The 15,241-nt window shown below is 44.6% G+C and overlaps 1 protein-coding gene across 3 annotated transcripts in view; it reads right to left on the reverse strand.

Moving 5' to 3' along the window:
• Nucleotides 1–15,241, reverse strand: part of LOC119953086 (septin-9-like) — a 322,986-nt gene that overhangs the window by 126,417 nt on the left and 181,328 nt on the right. For all 3 annotated transcript variants that reach the window (XM_038776914.1, XM_038776916.1, XM_038776915.1), the window contains one exon: nt 11,142–11,789. In XM_038776914.1, the coding sequence (XP_038632842.1) occupies nt 11,142–11,789 (648 nt within the window). The remainder of the gene's footprint in view (nt 1–11,141; nt 11,790–15,241) is intronic.

Here is a 15,241-nt window from a genome sequence, read left to right on the forward strand (position 1 = left end):
AATCACAAGTGATAAGTCTCTACTAATAGGATTTTGCCAAAGTCAAAAAGATGTTATGCCGAGCACACAGATGAGTAATGTGGTATGTGAATTTCAGTGTTGGTGCCAGGTATGTAGGCTGCATCTACCAAGGACTGACGGAATGCAGCAAATAGCATGTCCCTTGGACTGTTTGGAATACGCAGAGTACTGACCAAGCTCAACTAGCCGTGCTTGCAAAACTCAGACCATAGTGTCTAACATTAGTTGCGATTCCACGACTGGAAAACACTTACAAAACAATCCTCAGTATTCGAAGAATGGCACTAACCAATTTAAGATCATTAGTCAAACTCACAATGTGGTTCACTTACACTTGCTAAAAGCTACATGCACTCGTTTGCAGGGCCATATCCTCTTCAAGCAGAACAAATATGTCCAGGCATTCCGTATTTCTCAATTAAATAAAAGCATGGGTATCAACTGTCCCCTGATGCACTTCCGATGGCACCTCATCAACCAGAGTCAACTTGCCAATCAACATCCTTTTCTCATGCAATACAAATTGTTGTTCCCATTGAAATTAGGTATTCTTGCGTCTGCGCTGATGATTTCAAAACTAAAAGCTTCCGCTGATCATTGCTGAAAAGGAAACTTAATCAGTTTGCTATTAAAGGAGTCATTGGGAACTAATTGAGCACCATTTTATCCATTGACAATAACATTATTATTAGAACGGACCTATCTCGTCACCGTCAACCGCTAGTCAGACTACAAGCAAACATCACAACCACCAGTGAAAGCGTAGAAAGCCTGAAAGCATACTTCAGTCGTTTTGGCACTCATGACATTGTGATGAGTGGTAATGACCCTCAGTTCATGAGTGAAGAATGCAAGCACTTCGTAAATGATTAGAAAATTCAGCAGTTCACATTATCCCCAGCCAAATGGAAAAGCTGAGTCAGTCGCGAAAATTGCCAAAGGATTCCGAAAAAAAATCAAGTAGATCCAGCACAGATGTGGGAATCGAGTGGAGAAATACATTTATGGAAAGCATGGCAAGTAATCCAGTTCACAGACTAATATCACTCTGTACCCAAACTACGCTTCTAATATCGGAAACCTCTGATTTCACCCTTTGTGTACAAAGGTGTTATCATTCCAGGAGGCATGGAGTGAAAGGCCAAACTGGTTTATTTTGAACTGAAAATAAAGCTGCTACTGGGAGAACACAAAGCAAACGTCCCAGCCCAGGTCTATCAGGAAGAGGTGGTCCGGGTCTGGGAGCTACATTTAAAGGTCCAGCCTCTGCCCACTCACCACAGGAACTCGTATTCTACAAAGCCCACTGGGAGATCAACCAGCGATCCCCAGAGGTCTTCATGCAGGTTATCACAAAAGGTTCGAGAGCAGATGACATTTCATCCACCACTGGGAACGGATTTGAAAAAGGAGAACCTTAAAAGGAGAGAAGTGGACAGGAAGAGAAAATGCCAGAATTTAGGACCGAGACAATTGAAAGCGCAGCCAGCCACCTGTGGTGGAGCAACTAAAATGTGGGATGCACACAAATGGAGGAGTGCAGATTTTGTCGGGCTGGACAAGGTTACAGAGTTAGGAAGGTGGGCGTGGAGTTTGGGGGTGAGGGAAGCTCGAAGGATTTGAGAACAGAGGATAAAGATTTTGAAATGAAGGCATTGTCAGCCCAAGAACCAGTGTAACTCAGCAAGCAAAGTGCGATAGGCAAATGGGAATAGGTGCAGCTTAATGTAGGGACACAGTTTTGGATGACCACAAGTTCATGTAGGATGGGAGGCTAACCAGAAGGGCGCTGGAATAAAACTAACAAAAGCCCTGGTGAGGATTTCAGCAGACAAGTTCAGGCAGAGTCTAAGTCAGGTGATAGTGCATTGCAATAGCCACAGCAGAATTTGAAACTAGATGAACAACAAACAAGGCGTCACTAAGAAACATACTCCCTGGTACTTTAAGCTGGAGGAAAGTAGTTCATGTAAAACAATATAGCTGCAACCATTTTGCACAGTTTTTTGCCGTCCTAGAAAGTGCTAAAGTTAGAAATAGATATATATCAAGAATGCTGAACAGTTCAAATATTACTAGCATGCTTCATAGCCAATATACCACTGACATCTTGTCAGAGCATATTAATATAGTTCAAACAGCTTTTGAAATGTAAAGTACGGTTTTCAAGTAGAACTGTTTTCCAAGGAGCTGCCAAAAATCTGGAAATTCTGTTTCCTGCATGTATTAGATCATTTTTGGCTGCTCAATCGTCCCCCTTTTGGCTTCTCATTCCTCTCCCTTTATGGTATTCAGCAGTTAGTGCTTTCAAATTGGACATGCAAACTCTTTCTCCAAACCCACTTTGCAAAAAAATGTCAATTTGGTTTCAAAATTGCTTTGTCTGATGATATGGTTGGGCTGCCTAGCTGGCAATTGTGGTTTTATCATCAGTGGTTTTCCGTCTGGTTTGAAACTAGATGTCACCAGGTTTCCAAGTCCCAGTGGCAAGAAGCTAAAAACTGTTGTTCAAGATTGTGATCCAAATGCTCCGCAAGGGAACCAGTTGGATTTCCATGAAAGCCCTCTTGTGATTTTCTGCTTCTTTTGGTTATATCGCAGATTGGTTACCTTACCAGCTTGTCGCATACATTTCAGTTTACAAATTGCGCTGAGAGACCTAGCAGAGAGAACCTCTGAATAACTTGCCACCAGTTGTAAATTAAAGGGAGAAAGGAGAGCAGGTAATAACGTCAATAATGCCCTTTACAACTTAGCAAGAGAAAGTTCATGCTGGTCATCAGGTATTTTAGCACACAGAGGAAGCTGTTTTGACATTATTGTATAACGTTGCTGGCCCCAGGTTTCTGGAGAAAATGCAACAAACATGAGAAAAGTCATGGTCAGTGAAAGAGGAAGACTGAGCTCTGCAATGATAAACAGAGTGATTTCACTGTAACTTCTGACAATTACAACTATAATACACCAGCAATCGGTATTTAGGTCACACAAACAATGCTCGCTCTAAGATGTTTGGTCGTGCAACAACCTGAAAGCAGGCTGCACTTAAGTTGGTCCCTTTGTAGCCATCTGGGATGGCCACTTCCAGAATACAAAATGGACGCTCGCAAAGAATGTTGGGAACTGTGGACAATGTTAGGTAAACAAGCAGGCACAGTGCCTGAATGTATATTCGGGAAGCAGTTAGCAGATGGAATCGAAACTCTGGGTCGATTAGCATATTGATGGCCCATCTCTGGGAAACAAAGGTAGTTGATACTGTTGCAGACACCCCGGCACCAGAAAGACACAAACAAAGCAAGGCCAACGGCCACATAAGACACGCCCAGGCATCAGAGCACCCACCCCTTTATTGGTCAAGATCGATAGCAATGATCGAGGAGCGGCCCAATTAATTGGGGGCAAGTTTAAGGCCCGCCTAAAAGCGCATGAAGCCCCTCTTGGTATAAGAAGGAACCCCCACGAGAGAATCGCTCTCTTGGACTTGGCTTTCAAAGCGGAGAGACCCGTCCACCAGCATCACCAGAAGCAAGTAAGTTCAAGGTCAATGCTCGCTATCAGACGGACAACCTTAGCTGGTTTCCTGTACCTCTTCGAACCCAACAACCTCAGATCCGAACAACGGCCATTGTTCCTCTGACTGAGTGGGTACCCAAAGTTAAGTATAGGCATTAGACATAGTTTAGTTTGTAGTACTTCGTGCATGAGTAGATCTTACGGTGTGTGTAAATAAATAGTATTGACTTTGAACTAACTAACTGGTGTATTGGCTCTTGGATCAGTATTCGGGTTTGAACCTTGTGGCGGTATCAAAAGATACCTGGCGACTCTGAAAGTAAACGTAATTAGGATTAAGGAAGGCGACCATATTGACTGCTATATTTCTGGCAAGTAAACAGAGCAACACCTTTAATTTGCTCTGCATGAAAATTTAAAGATGTGTACTTCAATAAATCACTATTACAAAAAAAAAGGGGTACATTGAAACTCACTCCACTTCTATTTTGAAAGCGACTAAGGTATCACACGATTTTGGTTGAAGTTCATCAGCTTCTTCAACCTCATCCTTCCATCGTATGAACATAATCCAGTCGTGAGTTCAGTGTCCTGTCATCTTCCTTTTAGCAAATTCTGACTTTGTAAAAATAAAAAAAAGAGTGTTTCCGGCATCTGCCCCAGATTGTGCCTCCCTCCCCGGCTCTCCAGAGCATCTAAACATATTAATTTGAGTTTACCTTCTCTATCCAGCTAATTCCTTATTTATCGCAAAAGAGGGCCCCTTTATAAACCACCTGGTGTTGAGAAGCCATAGCTGGTCAACTCATTAATAATCACAGCTCCTTTCTTCTTCCCAGAGTCTATTTTGCATTAAATAAATGCAAATAAAATGCTAATTTTAGGTGTCCCTGTAAATTAAGTAAACCAAGGAAAAGTGTTTTAGCTTTCAATACTATCCGTTATCACCTCAGTCAGCATTGAATGTACTTGAGCAGAAGAAAATGTGTATTAAAATTTGACTGCAAAGAGTCTTTGAACAGCTTTAAATCTACAGAGACGAGAGGAATGGTGCTTAGCAGCCAAGGAAAAATGAAGTTCGTTATTTTTATATTTGTTGGGGAGAGATCTAGATGAGAATTTACTTACTGCAGTCAAAGTTCAGGATGCATGCGACGTGGGTTCATTAAACATAAAGCATAAGGATATTAACTCTTTTTAACACAGACCAGAAAATGCGTAACTTATAGATTAATTACAAAACTTAACAAAAGGTTTAAGTTTTAAGGAGGAAATGTTGGCGAGTCGATTGGAGGCTTTCTGAGATTGAACAGAAGATAGTTTTGGTGGTTTTGCTACAAAACAAGACTGAATTTGAAGACATTAAGTACACCATTCTGGGTTTAATTGGCTGATATGCAGTGGAACATCAGATACATTTAATTTTACACAACGAGGCTTACTGTGTGGTACTCGACAAAATGTAATTTGGCCCAGGTCCTGAAAAATCCAAAAGGCCTAGTTTAAAATTCACCATCTTGATTGGGGAACAGCATTGGGCAATCTTTGCGTTACCTTTTTGTTAATCATTTTTTTTTCCAATAAAGGGGCAATTTAGCCTACCCTGCACATCTTTGGGTTGTGGGGGTGAGACCCACACAGACAAGGAGAGAATATGCAAACTCCACACAGAGAGTGACTCAGAGCCGGGATTGAACCAGGGTCCTCAGTGCCGTGAGGCAGCAGCGCTAACCACTGCTCCACCATGCCACTGCAATCTTTGCATGACCAAAGATATTATTGCACATGCTTCTGTATATGTAGCAGGTAGTGACTGGAGATATTTTACCATGTGAAATCAAAGAATTACACTTTGTCCTGAAGTAGATGCAAACTGAGAGTCTGCAAAGATAAATTTAACAGCATCAAGAGGCAGCATTTATTACATTTTAGTAATTGTGCCACAACTGAGGGAAGTTCATGTGATTGATCACGTTTCAGGATAAGCAATCGTGCATCAATTCAAGGTCTTGTATATTAGGTAATTATAGATCATAGCATACTTCAAATATTGATGAGATTTAATGTTGCTCCTCTTGTACAAACTGACTAACGTCCATGGTAAGAAAGAAAATGCATTTCAGGCAACACTCAACCCATTTTACTAACTCGTGATAGAATATAATGTCCACCTCTCAAGCCTAGTTACCTGCACAATATTTCAGCTAGAATCCAGGATGCATCCCTCAGCATGGGGAAAAGAAACTCAAAATTATTATTTTCAAATACCTTGTTCAGAAGTTAACCCCAGAAGCAAGAATCCTCTGCTTCAAGAAACATGGAGGTATACATACTCGATGCTGTACAGGGTACTTATTATCATTCGTAAAATCCACAAATATAATTGTCTTCCATAAGTTGTGGCTACTATAATGCTGGCTAGAAAGGGGAGTGTATTCAAATAGTGTTCTCTCAAGGAGAGTATAGATAAGGGGGATCCTTTCACTGTGCAATAACAGGTCTGTTGTTTGATCATTTAATTTAAGAAGCTTGTGAACTAGATTACTATCCCAACCCCCCCTCTCCGCCCCAACACTTTTGCTGCACTGGCAGACAGTCTTAAGAGTACAAACGTGAAAGGGAATAGGTAAAAAGGAGCTGCAATTAAATTTACTGAGGCAACAACAAATTGCTGATCCAATAAATTCCTGATCTCACAAAGTGTTTGAAACAAAGATGGAAATGAAGTTTTCTACACAAGCATCTCTATTGAGTGCAGCTTTTTCCCTTTATTGATACCAGTCAAGCTTGATTGGTAGATGGTCTGATCTACGCAGAACCTCCATCTGTTGTCTGTAAACAATATGTCCTGCATGTGACAAGTTTTCAAATCATTTGAATCTTTGACCTTTTATATACTGGAGTTGAACAAGGCACTCATTTACAATGTGAATGGTCACGACAGACCATATGCAAACTGTCAGTGAGTAGACCTGGTCTGACTAAGTGCTGTGCAAAATGGGACTAATTCTATGGGCGCAATTCTCCCAAAAGTTTTTTAAAGTGTGGTCTCAGGAAGGAAAAGGGGTGTGATTTCCACGGATGGGTTGGCGCAATCCATAATTGCAATCCACCCACACTTGGAAAGTTTATTTTGGAGGGGATGACTTTAACACGGCACTGGGCGGGGTGGGGCACAAAGACACCAGTAAGCCTGACTTCGTAGAGGTGAGGGTGTCATTTTTAATGGATGCCCCCAAACTCAAAGTGCCAGTAAAGGCAGCCCCTCACCAACATCACCGGTTTCTGGGCTTTCCCATCCACTCCCCGCCCCCCAGTGCCACCATCAGGGCTTTGGGAAGCACACCCCCCCCCCCCCCCCCCCCACCGCTCCGCCCATTTCCCCCTCCCATCCTCGCCAGCAATTACCCCCTCCTCCCCCACCCCCCAGGTGAGCAATGCATGGGGGGGGGGGGGGGGGTCACCAAATGTCCTGCTTCAGGCCCCACCCTCGATCAAGCCCCACCACCATGGCAGTGCCGGCCTAGCTATTCCCCTTTGCATCCTGGCAGTGTCAACCTGGCAGTGCCAGTGTCCCCGTCACCCGGAGAGTACAATGTCCTCAGAGCCACCTGGCATGGCCATCACGCCTCGTCTCCGGTGGTGGAGGCCAGTTGTGATTCCTTCCTGCTTAACGTTGTCTTGGTCGGTGGGTGAATACCAAGAGCAGGGAGAATCTGGTTTTAGGCCTCTCCCACTATTCTCCCGACATAGCAGGATATGCGCCATGCGCAATTCAGACGGATAATCGCCCCCATAGCACTGTTGCTGGAGTGTACATACTAGGTCAGCTTTCAAGTGTAGTCATGAGTGCACACAGTTGTATGGATGATGGTTGTGTGTGTTCTGTGCTTTGTGAATATTTTGAAAATGATTTGAATAATTTTCTTTTGGTTGTCCTTTTGTTTTAAAACAAAATCTGGTAAATTAAATTGCATTTTTGATCCGGCTGGCTTTGGTAACACTTGTGCTGACAATATTCAGCTAGATGTTCAGTCTACAGGCTTACTGCCCTCTCTAGTTTACCCAGAGAGAAACATCACAGTTTGTTTGATGTCTCATCACCAACTGTAGCTTCAAAAGTAGGATTTAATTTAGTGCTCCTGATTAGTTGCCATGAAAGAGATAAGAATGGCAATCATTTAGTGTTGGCGTTTGAGCCCTCTCTCCAACAAGGAATGGAAGCGGGCAGTTCCCCAGCTTCATCCTGGCTTGGACTATATTCCCTGCTGAGGCTGGACTGGACACTCGCACAGGTCAGTTGGCAGCCACTTTTAAGGCCAACTGAAAGCCAGTCAACACTGGGATTTTTCAGTCAGCCTCCAGGATAATTCCGCTGTTTGGAGGCAGCCACCCTGGGTACAGAAGGAGGCGCAAGCTGTCCTGTAGAGAGGTTCCCACCCCGACAGTTGTGTCTCAGCTGCCTCAAATTGGCCCTCCAGTTTAGTGAGGCCGTCCGCCACCCTTAACATTAATTGGCTGTCGTGGGAAATGTCACAATAAGTGACCTTCCCTCCCCCCTCTCACCCTCTCCTCCCCACCACCCTCACACAGACACACACACACCCTCACATACACAGCCACACACCCACCCACAGTGTGGGCTTCTAAGCCCTATTTGAGCTTGATGATGGAGTTCAGAAGCCTGCAGGGAAAATCCTTTCCCCAATGTAGTACTGTAGTCATATGCAGGCCAAACTGGGCATAGCGTGGCCACTTAGTCTTCCCTGAAAAACTACTGTGAACTGGTTTTACAACAACCTTTTTCCACTCACTGTTGACAAATAGGGCAGCATGGTAGCATTGTGGATAGCATAATTGCTTCACAGCTCCAGGGTCCCAGGTTCGATTCCGGCTTGGGTCACTGTCTGTGCGGAGTCTGCACACCCTCCCCGTATGTGTGTGGGTTTCCTCCGGGTGCTCCGGTTTCCTCCCACAATCCAAAGATGTGCAGGTTAGGTGAATTTGCCATGCTAAATTGCCCTTAGTGTCCAAAATTGCCCTTAGTGTTGGGTAGGGTTACTGGGTTATGGGGATCGGGTGGAGGTGTTGACCTTGGGTAGGGTGCTCTTTCCAAGAGCCGGTGCAGACTCGATGGGCCGAATGGCCTCCTTCTGCACTGTAAATTCTATGAAATGACTCAATTTATTGAATTGAATGTCACAATTTGCCACGGTGAGAGTTGGATTTCCAACCTTTAGTTCAGTGAGGTAACGACAAGGTGACGTCGCTTGAAAAATGCTCCCTTTCTGCAGAGGGTCATGGGACATGGGGGTAAGGACTCAATGTGAAGAAAATGACTGAAAAATAGAATACTTCTGCAACTTTGACACCCAACCATAGCACAAAACACATGTATAACTTGTACTGAAAGTAATTAAACTTATTTGGTTCAACAAGCGCCAAGAAAGCACACTTCACTACCAGTCAATATTTCTTGGGACAATTTAGTGCCAATTAAAACAGAACGTTGCACCGAGAAAGTAATTTTGAAAAAAGAGAGGAGCCTTTAACCTCATTTGTCAGAGCTGGATTTCAACCCAGTGGATAATAAAAACGGGGCAATAAAGTTTTACTGATAATGAGCTGGAGAGAAAGGTGGGAGAACCTATTGTACACCCATGATGACTTTTCTGTTAAAGCTGACAAGAGAAGTTTCATCTGCTACAATGCACAAAATGCTGCAATGGTCTAGGTGTTGGTGTTCATCAGAGGCCAGAGCCAAGGTACACTGGGTCACCCCACCTGACCAGGGCCCATTTGATTCCAATACTATATCAAATGAGACAGCATGTTTCAGGCAATCTATTTAATGCTTCTGTCACACCCACTCTGGATGCTCATAAGTGAGAGAGGGGCCGGGCAATTTTTATTCAAACTTTGGACGAGCATTTATCCTTGCCCTGGCGTTGCAGGCAGACAAATGAGCCAAGATCATGCAGGGAATTAGATGCGTTAACTGTCTCGCATCACTCTGCAACACAGTACGCCAAAACTGATAAACATTTGCAAGGTGAATACTCCACACACACATTTTGAAGATTTTTACTTGGCAAAGCCACACATAGCTCCTATCTACAATATATACAAATAAACAGTTATGTAGAATTGATTAATCGATAAATTTTGGGATACATTTCTTATTCCATTTTGCTTCGGCTGAATTAATTTGAACTGACAACGTGAGGGCTGAAGAGATATAGCTTACTTGACTGTTTCACAGGAAGAGGGTTTATCGGTTAATATTGGAGGTGTTGTGGTTTTGTAAAGTGAAGCATTCAGCAGACTGCTGCGACTACTTCCTTTGCTTTTAAACTGGCATTTGTGAGCTCGAACACATTATGTTCGCCCTTGTATGACTATAACCCCAAATGATAAGAAATTTGTTCAAGCAAGTACACAATGTGAAATGTTCCACACTTTGAATTTACACTCTTAAAAAGGTGGATGAAACAGTGGTTGATGCAACTTGTGCAACTATGCTCATTGCAGACACCACAATACATTACATGACAACGCATGGAGCACACGTGGATTCAGCAATGGAAGAAACCACAGCAACAACTTGTATTCGTAGCGTGTCTTTAATATAATAACACATTCAAAGGCAGGGGCATTGTAAAAGAAAATTAGACTCAAAATCTCTTCAGGTAATAATAGGGCCAATTGTGCTTAGTAAAGGAGATAGATCTTAATGGTCAGGGAGATTGATCGTAAAAGACGAGAAAGAAGGAGGAAGGGAATTCAAGAGGTACACAGTCAGATGAGGGTAGGTATCTGAAGTTTGTGGAGCTGGAGAGGATTACAGAGATAGGGGAGGAGCAAAACCATGGAAAGATTTGCAAACCATGATTAAAATACGCTCTTCCCCTCTGTTTGCCCCGTTCTTAGTCAAAGTGAATAAATATTTTCTGAACTGTCACATGCAAGGCTTAAAATAAGCTGCTTCAAAAAAGCAGAATCTGTACAAACTCTGAAAAGCATAAACTCTTCTTAGGTTGCTCAAGTCTACTTCAACTCTCCAAGAGCAAAACCGTAGGAAGGGTTTGCATCACATGGGTCCCCATATCTGCAAGTTATTGAAATAGACACCTCTAAAACAGTATGGAAAGAGGTAGGGCCAACAGCCCACTCACAGAACACAACTACAATAGAATTACAGCTTTTCAAACCATTATAGCAATTATGCCCAAATATTAATCATAAACCTCTTTCAATATAATTTATAGTTTTTTCTAAAAATAAGACAATAGTAACTTGGTACCTTTTAAGCTTTTAAGGAAACGATAATTTTGTGCAATGCTGTTGCTACTGTTCAATGGAAATATTCAAACATCGTCAATTAACATCCGTTAATGCCACAGAATCACTTAAAAAACCCTCACGCTTATCTGATTACGCGTTAACAATTCGAAGAAAGGCTCAAAAAATTGAATCTATTTGAATTTACCCAATTTATATAAATGTTAACTTGAATGATAAATTGCTTTCTTGAAATCAAAGCATATATCGATAGGAAAGATTTAATTTTCTTGAGCAGTAAAACACGATAAACTTTTACTCACTGTTCTGACTCTTGACTTTGGTTTCACTGACTGCTCGGTCTAGTTGCACTTCCTGTTGCTGCTGGTAGTTAATGTGGGGAGACACTGAATTTTCCACCTGTTTAGCTGGGGTTTCTTGATGCTTTGGTGTTTGAACCTCCACCTTCTTTGGAGATATCTCGGTCAGGGAAGGTCCAAAACTTTCTGTTTTTCTCGGAATGGATTCAGTGAGCTTGGATCCTGTAGTTTCCAATCTTCTTGAGGAGCTTTCCTGTAGTTTTGTTCCAGGAATTTCTGTTCTCCTGGGCACCATTTCTGGGGGCTTGTGACCCAGCAATTCTGCTCTTTTAAGGCCAATTTTTGGTGTGCCATGACTTGCAGCTTCTACTTGTTTTGAAGAAAGGTCGATAGAAATTTCTGCTCTTCGCGAAACAGGATCTGGGTGCTTAGGTCCTGTAATTTCAATTCTCTTGACGGATGACTTTGGTGACTTGGCATTAGGTGCTTCTGCTTGTTTCAAAGTTGGATCTGTAAACTTTGCTCCCAAATCTTGATATCGGTGTCCAGATGATTGTGTTGGTCTCAGCAGAGGAGTTGGAACTCGTCTGGTTGGAACAGAGGGATTTGGTGGCTGGTCAACTTCCTCGACCTCAAATGATCTCTTCAAAGCTGCAAGTAAAAGAAAACACCAATTGACCAAATTATTTTTCGACATGCACCATATAAACATTGTTCCATAATTTGGCAGCCTCTCCTGCCAATTCAATTGCAGTTTACAATTTCAAATTAGTTGTTCCACCAGATTCCTGGACAAATCAAGAGTAATGACTCCTGGTCATGGATCAGACAAAATGGGTGCAATTTCAACTCATTCAGAACCCACTCACGTACACAGAACTAAAATAGGGCCCAATTTTGCCAGATTGGCGGCACTGCCAGAGTTTCCATGTGGCACTCAGGCTGGTAGGGACACTGCCCGGGTGGCCAGGCTGGCAGTGCCAGAGACCAGGCCTGGGGTGCCCTGCCTTTATGAGGTGGGGTGCCATGACCCCCTTATAGGTGAGTTTGGGGCGACGGGGAGGCGGGGGGTCCGGACATCGGGGTGCCGTTTAAAAATGATGCTCCGATCTCTTCCTGCACTGGCGAGCGAAACCCATTAGAGCAGGAAATCGCATTGTGTACAGCCTCAGCGAGACGTTCCTCGCTGATGCCATGAAAGGAAGCAGAGTCCCATTTAATACAGGGGTCATTCTCAATGCTGTCAGCGCTGGGAAACATCCGGTTAAACACGCTCGACATGGGACTCTGTTTCATTTCCATGAAATCTCGCCCATCAAATCCATTTCATAAAGGCTTCTTTTGTCTTTTACAGAGAGAGGACTAAATTCCAAGCTTCAAACTGAAGAAACAAATACATTATTGACCTCGAGACTTTTGAAAGAGCAATCATTCAAATTCAGCTAATTTTAAAAAAAACTCATGACAGGAAATTCAATCGACAATTTCATATCAATATCCATCCATGAAAGTGACTGCCGTCTTTAAACGATGACATTTCACTCTAAAATGAACTGGATTTTGCAGTTTTCATGTAAATGTCAGATTTATTCTGAAATACTGAGAGACTTGTACGAGAAGTAAACAGAAATCAGGCAATGATTATTATCCCTTTTCAGCCACTCAATCAGGCTACATTCCCTTCATTATGACATATGCAATGTTGTGCATTATCCCATCACATTTACAAGCTGTTGAAGGTCATGAATTACTATCACTGGAAGAATTAGTGTTGATACGTCAATATTTATTTTCCGTAATGTTTCTAGTTGAAAGGTGAAGGTGTGAGCAACTACTTTTGACATAAATGTATTTACTCCTTCACATTTCCATATGTTTCAGAGTTCTAACACCCACCCAAGAATGCTTTACTCACTCAGCCTGCTCCATATCCTCTAGCAGACTGAGTTTAGAAAAGAAAGGACAAGAACAATTATTGCACATTCTTTGTATTACAAAGCAATGGATAATGGAAAAATATATGCATGTATTTTTTAAATGATAAACCAACAAAATGTAAAATCACTTTGGGTGGGATTCACCATTCCTCGATGCCGATTTCGTATTCACCTGAAGGCCCTCCCCGATGCTCCGCCCCCAATGGGCCAAGTTTCAGTGGTTGGGAATCCAGCATGGCAGCTGCGGACTGTGTCCAGCGCCACCACATTTGGGCGCAGGCCTTGCTGCCGGCTGGGGAGGCTGGGGGGCTTCTGCGAGGGCTGGGGTACTGGTGGGGGGTAGCCAAGAGGTGACTATTTGGCACGTCGGGTCCACGCATGGCCAGCACCATATTTTACGGCGCAACCCGTGCAGGTCATCGCCATGTGCATGCGTGGCCACGGACCCAACCATTCTCCAGGCATTTATATCCTGGGAGCCGGGGAGTTTTACTCGGTGCAACTGCTAGCTCCTCACTAGTTGCCAAATTTACCGTCCTAAAACGCCACAATTCCCGCACTTAGCCTCCAAAACAGTGAATCCAGCACTTCATTTTCCACTTGTCCCAGGTTTAGGACCTGAAAGTGTCCCACCACGACCCAGGCATACGGCAGAGACCTAGTTTCACGAGATCCCTGAGCCACCAACAGTTTCCTGGTTGTCTTGGAAGGCGCAGAACCTCTTGTCTGACCCTCGTGAAACAAAAGACATGGCAGCTGGAAGATGGAAACTTTCTCTGGGACACCCTGGGCAGGATTCTCCAATAATTGGGCTCCGTCCCCACTCCAGAGTGAAAACGCGGGCGAATCACTCTGCACTTTCCTGAAGAAAGGCCAGAGTGATTCTCCAAACTGCAGGGTCCCAGAGTGCTCCTCGCAGCTCCGGCTGCCGATATGGGGCCCTGCACGTCCGGTCGGGGGTCCGCACATGCACATGGCGGCGGCCTGCGCCTGCCGCCCCGCGTGACATGGCGGACCCACACCGCGGACGGGCACCAAAAAGATGGGCCCACCCTCCCCGAGATCATGCGCGCCCGCAGATTGGTGGCCCCCGATCAATAGCCTGGCCGTCTGTGAGCCGCACCCCTCCCCCCCCCAGATGAAGGATTCCCCCTCTCCCTACCAGGGCGGCCGCGGACCGATTCCGCAGCTGCCACGCCAAGTTCCCGATGGGTGGGACCGTGGGAGAGCTACGCTGTTTGGAACTCGGCCAGTTACACTTGGAAAATCACCACAGGGGCCTCTGTCAATGGCCCCTTACCTGCGCCGCTTAGACCGCGTGCGCACGGTTCACGGCGATTCTCCGGGGGTTGGAGAATCGCGGGAGCGGCGTCGCGCCGGATTTCGCCGTCCATGCACCGATCATGCTTTATGCACGGGGGCTCAGAGAGTCCCGCCCCATAACTCCTTCGGCTCAGTTGAGACTTACTCCTTTTGCGTGGAAATCCAGGAGGTAAGGCATAACTTGCCTTCTACAGAATGGACGTGGGGCCCAGCTGCAATGCGCTGTAGACCCAAAACGCCTGCCTTTCAAGAATTTTGAAGAGACTAGCCTTTTAGCAGAGGGAGCCGTGAAACTTCAGTGAGGGGTGTTGGACTTGGGTCATCCTTCTCCATAAAGGCAGACAGTGTCAGTAATCATCGACAAGTAGAAACCCAAGGACCGCCCAAAGTGGCACCTGCCCTTCTTATCCTCTGTTCTCAGTGCAGGAGGGCCCCTTTGCATGCAATCTCAACCAAAGCACATTTTGAGGATCGGATCAAAAAAAGACCAGATTTTCCACATGAAATGAAAATGAAAATCGCTTATTGTCACGAGTAGGCTTCAATGAAGTTACTGTGAAAAGCCCCTAGTCGCCACATTCCGGCACCTATTCGGGGAGGCTGGTACGGGAATTGAACCGTGCTGCTGGCCTGCCTTGGTCTGCTGTAAAAGCCAGTGATTTAGCCCAGTGTGCTAAACCAGCCCCTCACAGAATACCTAGTGCTAAAGGGGGCCATTCGGCCCATTGAGTCTGCACTGACCCCAGGCCCACTCCCCCGCCCCATCCCGTGATGCCACACAGTCACCCAAGGTCAGAATCGAACCTGGGTACTTGGCACTGTGAGGCAGCAGTGCTAACCACT

Source organism: Scyliorhinus canicula, chromosome 18, assembly GCF_902713615.1.
Source record: "Scyliorhinus canicula chromosome 18, sScyCan1.1, whole genome shotgun sequence".
In the NCBI taxonomy this organism is placed as follows: domain Eukaryota; kingdom Metazoa; phylum Chordata; class Chondrichthyes; order Carcharhiniformes; family Scyliorhinidae; genus Scyliorhinus; species Scyliorhinus canicula.